This window comes from Mus pahari, chromosome 8 (genome assembly GCF_900095145.1).
Source record: "Mus pahari chromosome 8, PAHARI_EIJ_v1.1, whole genome shotgun sequence".
Taxonomy (NCBI): Eukaryota; Metazoa; Chordata; class Mammalia; order Rodentia; family Muridae; genus Mus; species Mus pahari.
This window is the reverse complement of record NC_034597.1, coordinates 108319099-108330989: the sequence shown is the minus strand read 5'-3', so window position 1 is coordinate 108330989 and position 11891 is coordinate 108319099. Positions and strand designations below refer to the sequence as shown.

Below are 11891 nucleotides of genomic sequence, written 5' to 3'. Positions count from 1 at the left end.
ACACACACACACACACACATACACACACACGCCCGTGCTCTTGAAGCTGAATATCAGAGCTGATGAGGACTATATCTTTCACTGTCAAAGCAAGATGGGAGTAGCTATTCAGTCTCAAGTCCAAAGTACTTAAGTCATCACAGAAGTACTTTAATGAATTCTCTCAGGGGGTCTGAAGTGTAGTGAGTACTATAGAGGCCTGGGCGCAGAGGGCAGAGCCTTGCTTTTAGAACTGCACCTCCATCTTCCCTCCGAGGCTCAGAAGCTAGCTCGCAGTGACTGATGTCGCCCACCCAGCAGCCTGCACTCACAGGTCGGCTTCTGCTTCACTAGCTGTGTGTGTGAGAGGCAGCCAGGCAGCCAGAGACAGAGACAGATAGACAGAGAGCTCGACACAAAGACAGAGAACTGAAATGCCCACTGTTGGCTTTCCCAGAGGCAGAGGATCTGTCTATAATGGGGACATTCTCTCAGCTGGTCTCTCTCTTTTAATTGAAATCTCGTCATCTTCCTGGTTAGATGTTCAGCTGCTCCTGGAGTTCTGTGCATAAACTGAAATGGTCCCTGATTGAGAATGTAGTTAGAATGTAATGCCCTGACCTACAGGGCGATATAGTTGGACCGCAGGGTCTGCCACAGAGGACCAACTGTTTGCCATTGTGACCAGAGACTGAGTGCCAGCTGCACTCTTGCGCAGTTCTCCAAGAGGATGCTGTGACATGTCACTAACTGCCAGGGCTATGTGCTGTGTGCTGCATGTGTTATGTGCTGTATGCTGCATGTGTTATATGCTGCATGTGCTCTGCTGCATGTGCTCCAGCACGTCAGCTCAGTGTACTGGTTATGGCAAGGCACAGCCTATGGACTTGACTGGTTTTCTACAGTTATAGGCTTTTCCAGGGGGGTCTGAACCCAGGGAAGAACTTCTGTGAGGGGGTTGCCTCCAGGCTCCCCTGGGGACTTTGAGCATGCGGCAGAAAGTTCTAGCAGTGTTTTCAGGGACCAGGTGCAAGCCCGGGCTTTGGATCTTGAACACTGTGTTTCTTTTGATTAGTTACTAAGGGTCGTGACCTTTGCATGATTAAGTATAGTACATACTTGAGCTCTCCTATACCCCGTTCCAGATTAAAGAGAGCCAAGATAAGGTTTGAAAGGGAGTGAAGGTCAAGAAGTTGTACTGAAAGTTGGAGGCAGGTCCATGGTGGCAGGGACAGCTGAGAGTTCACAGGGGACGGCAGGAGCCTTTGAAACCTCAAGTCTGCCCCTAGTGACACACCTCCTCCACCAAGACCACACAGATTCTTCCCAAACAATTCCACCAACTAAGCATTCAAACATATGGGAGCCAGTCTTATTCAGATCACTCTCTCAATCGTGTGTGTGTGTGTGTGTGTGTGTGTGTGTGTGTACACGCGTGCATGCGTGCGTGTTGTGCGTGTGGTTGGCCAGAACAGGCGTGTGTGTGTGTGTGTGTGTGTGTGTGTGTTGATGGAGGTGTTCCCAGAGGCCTCAGTTGAGAGCTATTGTAGTCACCAAGGCTTGACCTTGTAAGCTTTACAGGGTTTGAAGAAATCCCAAAGCAGGCCCAGGATTTGGGGCCACAGTGAGTTTGGCATTTGCCAGAGCAGCAGACACAGGGCACATGGGGCTGTGGGCTGGGCTGGGTTACCTGTTGGCTATTTATGTAGCAAGCTGTTGGCTTGCCTTCTGATGTCAAGGACTGTGTCATACACACATGCACAGCATGCTCCTCTCCTGCAGTCTCCCTTCCCTCATGGTACAGCACCAGACTGCATCAGGGGACTGTGAACTGATCGTCTCAGCCATCAGGCAAGGCAGGGATGTCTGCTACAGATTGCTTTCTCCTGAGTAGGTATGGGAGATGTTCCCTAGTGGCTCTGAGCAGGCCAGGATATGGTCATTTGGGCAGTGCCTAGTTATCAGCATCACTTCATATTAGCTGCCTCATGGTGACAGACAGCGCAGGCCAGACAACCTCCAACGATTTTGTGGGTGCTGGGCAGATCTGGCCTTGGGCCAGGGGTGACCTCATGTATATGTCAGAACTTCTTCAGTTGGGGTCCAGGAGCTGGCCACATGGGTCTCACTATGGCTGGACAGAGCTGAGGTGCGTTCGTGGGAGTGTGTTCAAGAGCAGGTGGGATTGGTAGACAGCTGCTCTAGCAACAGCGCCCCTCACTGGCGTCTGCAGTACTGGGGGGGGTGGTAAATTGTTTTTAAGTCTGAGAAGGAAACTGCGGCTTTGCTCGTGAGAATCAAGCAGAAAGCTGGTCTCTCTGCTCCCTGAAGCACTTGCTGTTCCCAGCCTGGCTTTGCCCTCAGTTCTCTAGGAACAGTCAAGGGATGCTGTCTCAGAGAGAGGTCATTCTGTGTGATGTCTAGTGTGGTCTTGTTGGTTTCTCCGTAACCTGATGACTTCCATTTTCACTCTTGGTATCTGGACTTGTAGATACAGAGAGGAGAGAGGCGTGCCCCCCAGGCTTCTTCAGCTTAGCCTAGGGCACAAGAGTGTGGCAGCTCAGTTCAGTAGGGTAAGTGACACAGAAGTCTGTGGGAAGAGATTATACCTAGAACTGTTCTGGGGACGAGACTTTTGAGAAGCAGGGTGGGAGTTGGCATTGTGGGGTCAGCGCAAGCATAGTGACAGAGAGGAGAGGTCTTAGGTCAACTGGAATGCTTAAAAAATGTGGATTATAAAACGTACACGCACACACACACACACACCAGCCATTACTAGGTTTAATGTTTAGTGTCCTGGTTGATTCTATCTAGCCGTGGTGGGACGACACCTGGGAGAGGGAATAGAGGAACCATAGAGGGCTGGCCTGGCCTGGGATCTGAGTGGTTTCCAGGATCGAGTGTGACGATTCCTTTGGCACCAGGGGCTGGAAGAAGAGCTGAGGGCCAGTTGTAGAGGCCAAGGGACTGGAAAGTTACAAGGGACAGAGGGTGTGGCTGATGAGGCTCAGAGGCAGGACACTGTATCACTGGTGACCAGAGTTGCCCTGCCAGAGGGCTGTAGGCAGGCAGGCGCAGGGGACTGTCAGGGACCTTCAGCAGGGAAGTCTTTGAGGTGTGAGGACTGCTGAGGCCAAATGGGGTGCTGCTTGTCTGTCTGAAAAGGGGAGGAACCTGAGCATGCTGCCCAGGGCGAGGAGCCAGTAGACAGGGCCGGGTGGAAGGAGAGCCGCCCAGAGGGCTGCTGGTGAAACCTTGCTGAGAGAGGAGGATGGAGTCCAAAGTCCCACGGTTAGGATTAGCCTTGAAGAGAAGGAAGGCCACCCCACTTCATCCTGGAGGGAAGGAGGTAAGAGGCAGCTTGGAGCTTCCGAATGCACAGCAGCTGCTCCATCTGGGTTTGATTCTGCTGCAGGAGGGACACCTCAGGTCTTAACTCCTGGTTGCTTGTGGGATGTGGGGTGAGCAGATGCCCAGGGTGAGTTGGATCAGATGGTGCCCCAGCTCCCACTCTTTGGTGCTCTTGGGGGATATCCCCCAAATTGGTTTTGGAGAGTGTTTACCTGGTAAACTCTGAAAGTCTAGAACTAGAGAAATTTCAGGGAAGCCCATCAGCTTTCAAAGTGGCCCCCACTTTAGGAGGTGACCCTAAGCTCCGAGAGCTGTTTTCAGACTGTCTTGGCAAATGGAGGGTCTTGGAAGAACTTATGAGTGTCCGAAAGACACTGAAGCTGGCACGCCGACTGGAGACAGGATTGCCCAGGTCACGGCCGCTTTTGCTTCAAGTACAAATGAGCATGGGTGGGCTCTCTCCTCGGAGTGTGGGCGTCTGTTTAGCAGCGAGCCAAGGAGGTCACAGACAAAACGGCAGTCTTTGCAGTTTCATAAGCTTTGTGTGGCGGGCTACTTCATCCCGTTATGCACAGAGTGCAACAGCCTTTCTCTCTCTGCTCTTTGGTGGCATCTCCGAGGCACACGTCACACTGTGTGCACCATGACCAGCATGCGGACTTTAATAACTCAAGACCCATAGTGGGTCTCTGAGGCTATCTGCGACTGTGCGTACTGGTTCTGCTTCCTTGTGAGAAGGGGTTGCCGAGACCATTCGTGCCTGGTTCTTCTCATGCAGTCTAGCATAGCAAGGCTCCCAAGTTACACCGTTGTAAGCCAAGTGCTTGGAACTTCAACTCTGAAAGCATGTGAGTGGCTGGCACCTAGTGACAGCAAGGTCACTGCTGCTGTTCTGCTGGTGTTGGCAATGTCCTGTGCCTGTGACCTACCTTGTCACAGCTCACAGATAACCATCTTCTCTTTCTGGGCCTCATTCTCAGCTCCACCCCCTTGTTCTCTTTTTGCCCCCCAAGCCAGTAATGCAGTTTTTTTTTTTTGAAGGAAGGATTAATAAATGGCTTTTTAAAAAAAGATTTATTATTTATTTTATGTGTATGGGCATTTTTGCCTGAATACACATATGTGTACCACTTCATGCCTGGTGCCCAGGACCCTCTGGAACAGGAGTTCCACATAGTTGTGAGCTGCCATGTGGGTGCCTGGGAGTTGAGCCTGCTCCTCTGGAGGAACAGCCGGTGTTCTTAACCTCTGAGCCATCTCTGCAGCCCCTAATAATAGACTTTTAAGGGTCAGCAGGACATCCTCTTCTTTCTGTGGTCTCTGGGAAAGCATGGTCTCGAGATTGTTTTTTTGTCTCCTAATGTCCTTGGGGTTGCAGGTTTTGGGGTACTGTGAGCATTTTGTTCTTGGCAGGTGCTTGTTCTGCCCCCTGTTGGGACACAGAGCCCCTCAGACTATTTTCAGATGTCACTAGCACTGACAGTGACTGTCCCTGTTGAACCCTGGGGCAGGGCTGCCCTGACCTTCCCTGGGCATGGGTACTGTGTATAGTTCACTATTCAACATTAGGGCTCTAAAAGTTGTTGCAGGATAACAGCATTTGTGGCAGCTTAACAGTCACTGTTTACTGTTCTCTGGGATCTGGCTATTGCTCCACTGAAGAGAAGAGCTATAAAATGACAAGTAGTGGGGCTGTATTTACCAGGGTTGAAGCAATTCATTACCGTTAGGCTATGGAATCCGCCCCCCCCCACCCCCCGCGTTACGGGATAGCCAGTTAACCTGTATTTTAGCCAATAACCCGTCTGGAGGTAGGACATGTTGGAGATGGTTTGAGAAAGAAGTAGAAATTTTGCTTGAAGCAAACTGACCTCATCTCTCTTCCTGCGCTGCCCATTGAACCCAGGGACTCACCCATTGCTGGGCAGGCCTTCCACCACTGAGCCGACTGCCAACCCTAGAGCAAGTTTTAAAGGCAGCCAAATATCTAACTGACTCATGATACAGAGTCACACCTTTTTTGCCTTTCAGTTTTTCTGCTTTCTTTGCTCTTGTCCCGCACGTTCCCTAGTTGTTTAACCTACACACTTGGTAAGAAGCAGCCTAGTCCTTGTCATAGGACGCGGACAGCTCCTCCAAGGTCCCGGGGAGTGAGCACGTGGGTCAGGTAGGGTGAGCCAGCTGTGGCTTGGGCGAAACTGATGTCCCCTCCTCTCTTTCCCGCAGAACCTGAAAGCAGACCCAGAAGAGCTTTTTACCAAGCTAGAGAGGATTGGAAAGGGCTCTTTTGGTGAGGTGTTCAAAGGCATTGACAATCGGACTCAGAAAGTGGTGGCCATAAAAATCATTGATCTGGAAGAAGCCGAGGACGAGATAGAGGACATCCAACAAGAGATCACAGTGCTGAGCCAGTGTGACAGTCCCTACGTCACCAAGTACTATGGATCCTATCTCAAGGTAAGGCTTAAAAATAACGCTGCTTCCATTATGCTGCGTTTTGCTTCGCTGAGCCTGACAGCACAGCAGGTTTTCAGAGCAAGGAGAGATGTGCTGACCTTTGTGGCCAAAGGAACCCAGCTTTGATGGCGTCGTTATCACCGAAAACATCATATGCAGAATTCTATTTTGGGTGAAGGCAGTTGGTGTTCGCATTCTCTTTCAAGGAGGAAACTTTGGGTTGGACTTTGTTGTTGAAGCTGTTCATTCGTTTATAACTGTAGCCACTAATTTCTCAAAGGGTGGTTGTCAGTAGCCAGAAGATGTGTTGGTATCCTAAACTGCGAATCTCGATGGTTCAAGTTATCAGCTGTGGTTTGGGTTGGTGCTGTTTCTCTGCTGCTGAGGGAGCTGAGGGAGCTGAGGTGACTACCTTCGGCTTGTAAGAATGCCAGGAGAGTGAGTGCTCAGGTAAAGCCCCCTACTGTGGCAGAACTCTCCACAAGCTGCTCCCCACCTTTTCTCTGTCCTGTTGATGGTAACAAGCTGTGCTACTGCAGGGGTTGACCAGTCCTTTCACAGGGGTCACTAAGACCATCCGGAAACACAGACGTGCTTACTTTATGATTCCCAACAGTAGCAAAATAACAGTCATGAAGTACAACACAAATAATTTTATGGCTGGTGGTCACTACAATATGAGGAACTGTATTAAAGGGTCACAGCATTAAGAAGGTTGGGAACCCACCATATTAATGTGCTCTGACTCTGCTTGGAAGCTGTCTGTCATGGTAATCATCATCCCTGACAAAGCTCAGGATGTGTTCAAGCCCTGAGACAGGGGGCTTCTCGCTGAGTTCATAAAAGCAGTGCCCTCAGAAGTGGAGGCTTAGAAGGCAAGAACTGGTACAATAAAACCTTGAAATGGTTTTTGTGGAAGCTAAAACTGTGTGTGTAGGAGCGAGCATTTGCTGAGGAACGAATGCAGCATCGACTCAGGGCCTGTTCCTTTTCTGACTTCATCTGCTGGACACATTTGTGCCAGAGTGAAAGGAGGGCTGTAGGGTTTGGTTCTCCTGGGAATGAAATGGTTGTCAGTGTAAAGTTGGAATTTTTGAGAACCATTGGTATACTAAAAGTGATTATCAGGACATGAAAATTAAGTGGTAATACTGCTTTATTGATACGGTGAGGAAGGATGGCAATATATAATTGTCACACTTAGGTAGCTTAAGAGGGTCCTTGCAGTGTCACACAGGGAAGCAAACCCCATGTAGCAATGAGAATGAAAAACCAGATAAATCAGACTTGGGGTTGCCGGGGAGTCTGGAACTGGTGGCTTATTCCCGGTGTACTTAAGCCCAGTACAATTCGGAAAAAAAGTTTCCTGGAGTAATACAATCCCTGTTGCACAAGGAAGTGTAATTACACCGAAACCCAACTCAGAGTAGTGTCATTTCTTCTAAGAAGATGCGTTCTAGAAATATGCTTTCTGTACTAGCTGAATGGCCTAAGAGACTGTCCTGGTCTTGGTCATCCGGGCTGTTAGCCGCCTCTGGTCCTGGTGGTGGGAGCTTAGGGGAGCCTCTGGCTACAAGGGTATTTAGATGCTAGCCCCTCTGGTCCTGGTTGTAGGTGCTTGATGTGGCCTGGCCCGACAGATAACACAGATCCCAGGCTGTTGCACTTCCAGTTCTCAGTTTTCTGAATGGAAGGACAGGTTTTTCATCTTTCCCATTGGAAAGACAGTCCTGTGATTGACATTCCTGGTTTCTCTGGAGATCTGTGACCCACGGACCTTAATGCTGTATTGTCAATACTTTCTGAAGTGAGGAGAGTGACTTCTAGGGTTAGATGTCACTGGACTTGAGACATTTTGCTGTGTGGATGCTAGTGATATATATACATTCTCTGGTTCCTTATTTGTCAAGTGGAAACAAAGTCATGATATATCCTTCAGGGCTGCAAAGATTAAATGCAATGGAGTCCATGAACCCACTTATTTAGTTTGCTCGGTTCCCTCTTCTTTAGATTTCTTCCCTCTTACAACTGGTAGGTTTCGGTGATGGCAGTTTACAGTGGAAGTGTTCAGTGAGTCAGAGGCCAGTGGGGAGAAGGATGCCTGCCGGCAGACACAGCGAGTGCTGGGAGGGACATTGAGCTTGGGTCCTGAAGCAAAGCAGAGAAGACTTCCCATGGGGAATACCAAGGTCGTGAGAAGAAACTCTGATGGCGTTAGCTCTGAGTCCTGGTTGGGTTTCATGTAGGTTGCCAGTAGTGTGGATGGTTATGGGTGGCTGTAAAAACTCTGCCATCCTTTACTACTAATCTAGTCAACTTATATTTTTAGCAAAAATACCCATCTGAAGTCAGGAAGTTTTGGAGTTAGGATCAGGAAAAATTGCAGTTTTTGCTTAGAGTGAGTTAATCTCCTTTCTCTTCCTTTTCCTGGGAATTGAGCCCAGGGCCTCTCACATGCTAGGTAAGCTACCATCAAATCATAGAACTGTTTGTAGATTATGTTTTCTTCCAAGGTTAAAGATTATGGTAATTGTGGAGGTCAGTTTTAATGTCAACTTATCACAGTCTAGACTCAGCTGGGGAAGAGCCTCAGTGAGGATCCTGAAGGTCAGTTGGCCTGTGGGCATTTACTCAGGAGGACATCTTAATTAGAGTAACCGATAGGGAAAGACTTGCCCGATGTGGACAGTACCATTCCTTAGGCTGTGTAAATGTAGAGAGGTGCTAAGCAGGAGTAAGTTCACATACATTTCATTGTCTCTATCCTTGACTGGTTGTGACCAGTTGCTTCCGGTCTTGCCCTCCCTGACTGCCCTGCAAGATGGGCTGTAATCTGGAATTGTGAGCAACATAAACTCATTTTTCCTTGAATTTTCCTTTGTCAGGGTGTTTTATCACAGTGGAAATGAGAACTAGAGTGGTACTATAGGGAAAGGCAGTATACTACATCCACACTCTCCACTTAGGCTGATACAGAAAGCCTGGAAACGTCTGAAGGATGAGGCCGTACCATGAACTTAGATTCACTGTTGGTTAAGTGTTTAATTTGGGAGAAATTAAACCAGCTAGGAGATTAAGCAGAAGCCGCCTCCTCCTCCCACAGACCCAGTACCAAGCTTTCTACTGCAGTAATACTGTATACAAGGTCAAATGGTACTGGGCGAGTGGAGGCAGGGCCAGGGAATCCTGTGGCGTTAGTGAGACTGTGGAGCCATCAGGTGTCCCGTTCCCCGCCTGCCCCGTCTCTGCAGCCTCTCAGTAGTGGTGTCTGGATGCTGTATTTAGGGGAGATGCCAGCCCACCAGACCTCTGACCTCAGTGGTCACAGCCAGGGTTTTTCTCTGATCCTCCGGCAGGGGCTCCACCAACAGGCAACAGCCCCTCAGTCTTCCTGCAAGGTTTGGAGCCTGTTCTGTTTGATGTGCCTGGCACATAGGGGGTTTTTGGCAAATTCTGACTTAAGAATTTTTTTCCTTCTTTTAGATATTATCTCAGTCAAATGAGTACAAGTTCATTGTTAGTATGCTAAAATGACGTTTGTCTTGTTCTTACTGGTCGTCCTTGGTCTCTGGCATCATCCTGATTCTACAGCAGGTCAGGTGTGAGGCCCTGATAAAAGGAAAAGATGTGCTTTTCACATCCTCGCTCCAGCACTGAACTTTCTTGCCATACTGTCCTTATTAAGGACTCTTGCCCCAGGGGTCATTGTCTTTGTGGGTTCAGATTCTAGGTTTACCAGTGAGGTTTTTAATTATTTTTTTATTCTTTTGAGGTTTCTATTTTTATTTTTTTATTTTAATCAGTTCCTAAAAATTGTTAATGCATTTTACCCACAGACTCACCAGAAGTTAATGTGGAAAAGGTCCATGCTGAGTTCTAGGAAGGGCCTGCGGGGGCATTCCTCACTTCACTCGGTGTGCCTCTCCTCAGGCTCTGGGCTTTCCTGCTTTTCCTTGGTAGTTGCCTCAGATGAACTGAAAAGACTGTTGTTGTGCCTCCAGGAGAGACAGAGATGCTTCTCTAGGTGGCCAGTGACTGTTCCTGGCCTGCATTGTGCTCCTCAGAATGGTTAATGGCCACTTTCCTGACCACAGACCATCTGAGTTACCACAGCAGAGCACCCTCTGCTCCTGTATGGAACCTCTGTGCTGGCTTGTCCTGGGTCAGCCTGACACAGCTACAGCCGTCGTTTTGGGAGAGGAAACCTCAGTTCAGAAAGTGCTCCTACCAGATTGGCCCATGAGCCGTGGGGCATGATCAATGGGGGAGGGCCCAGCTCATGCTAGGCAGTGCCACCTCTTGGCTGATGGTCCTGGGTGCTTTGAAGCAGGCTGAGCAAACCACGAGGAACAGCCCAGAGAGTAGCCTCCTCAACCAGTGGCCTTTGCCTCAGCTCCTGCCTTGAATTCCTGCCCCGACTTCCCTGGATGATGTGCTACAAGTTGAAATACCCCCCCCCCCCCCCCCCCGAGTTGCCTTCTAATGGTGCTTTATCACAGCAATGAAAACCCTGACGAAGACAGTCTCAGGGGAGCACCTCTAGTGTACACCTGTGGTTCTCTGTCTTGCCTGTGTTGTGTTAAAATCTAAGGCACGTTTATGTCTGGAAAACTAGTCTTGCTTCATGAAGGAGTGGATCATCCTGTTTCATCCTGATTGCGTTTGAGTGCAGCTTTGTGGTACTCTTCCATGCATGCGTTGGTACCCCACACTGAAGGTCCGGGTGTCTGTGGATGGGTCTGGCTGTCAGTGCTGCTGGCTGGCTTCTAGTGAGTGGAGGTCTGGGATGTCTTACACACCCTGAGAACATAGGACCACCCACGTGCCAGAAGTCTTATTGTTGAGAAATCTGCCCCCTGACAGGAATACAGATTTGTCTCAGGAAGCAGTTGTGCGAGAAACTGGTGTTTGGTTTGGCATACTTTGGCAGAATCTTAGACACAGTGGTTGCACCCACAGGATTTCTGTGACCAGACCAATTGTGGACCCTGGGACATCGAGATGGGTCCATCCTGCAGACCCTGGGCCCACATGGAACCTTTCTGTGGTGGGCCATGATGCTTGTAGGTCCAGGAATCATTTGGAGGGTGATGTGCTGGAAACAGGTTTCAGCTGGTAGAGGGTGGGCTCAGGGTGGCCCTGGAGGGCCGAGGAAGGAAGTAGTCCACAGTAGAGTGACTTTGTGAGTGTTGCCTGTGGCTGTGGCAGTGTGCACCAAACCAGAAGGGGGCTCCTCTCTCACTGATAGAGGCCCTGCTGAGAAGTTCAGCGTCTGCAATGGTTACTGAGCCTAAAAGTCCTCAAACTTTGGCCATTAGAGGAATATTACTAAGAAACGGGAAGTGCTGAAACCTTTTCATTGTTGTTGTTTTTGTTAGCTTTTTTGTTTTGCTTTTTAAAGAGAAGGGTTTTTTTTTGTTTTGTTTTGTTTTTGTTTTTTGTTTTGGTGGGATTGGTCTTGGAATAGAATAGAGACTTATATAGCCCAGGCAGGCCTTGATCCTGCCGCCTTGCCTCTTTAAGTGTGCTGCCGTGTCTAGCTTGCTGTTTAAAGGTTTCGGGGGACATGGTGTACTCAGTGCTGAGGTCCCTCCTCTGTGCGCCCCGTGTCTGCACTTGCCTCCCTCTGTGCGCCCCGTGTCTGCACTTGCCTCCTCTGTGCGCTCCGTGTCTGCACTTGCCTCCCTCTGTGCGCTCCGTGTCTGCACTTGCCTCCTAGCTGTGGAGCCACCTGCTGTGTCCTGTGAGGTCGTCATCAGTTATTTTCTTGGATTCATGTTTCCCTTTTCCACTTAGAGGAAGAGAGCTGAGGTTTTCAGATCTTGTGCTCCTCGGTGGCGGCAGCGGCATTACCACCACCACCACCACCATCCTACATTAGGTCTTCTGTCTGTGTGTCTTTAATAGACAGGAGATTGTCTTGTGTGTTGTGTTGGTCTGTTTTTCATGTGGCATAATCTGTCTCTGTATTCACACAGTAAGCCTGTGTACAGGTCTGTGTGCTTAACACACGTGCAGATTCCTACAAGCACCCGTGTATTGGACTTCGGACTGGCACCAGCATTCCAAAGAACTGAACTGGTTAGCTAGCTGTCAACAAACCT

The 11891-nt window shown here is 49.3% G+C and overlaps 1 protein-coding gene across 2 annotated transcripts in view; it reads left to right on the top strand.

The window, feature by feature from the left end:
* Positions 1 to 11891, top strand: part of Stk24 (serine/threonine kinase 24) — a 92822-nt gene that overhangs the window by 34820 nt on the left and 46111 nt on the right. Inside the window, exons 1-2 of one of the 2 annotated variants that reach the window (XM_021203313.2) lie at positions 3228 to 3328; positions 5557 to 5787. In XM_021203313.2, the coding sequence (XP_021058972.1) occupies positions 3251 to 3328; positions 5557 to 5787 (309 nt within the window). In that variant the 5' untranslated portion in view covers positions 3228 to 3250. Of the gene's footprint in view, positions 1 to 3227; positions 3329 to 5556; positions 5788 to 11891 lie in introns of those variants that run through there. The other variant, XM_021203315.1, reaches the window with a different exon arrangement.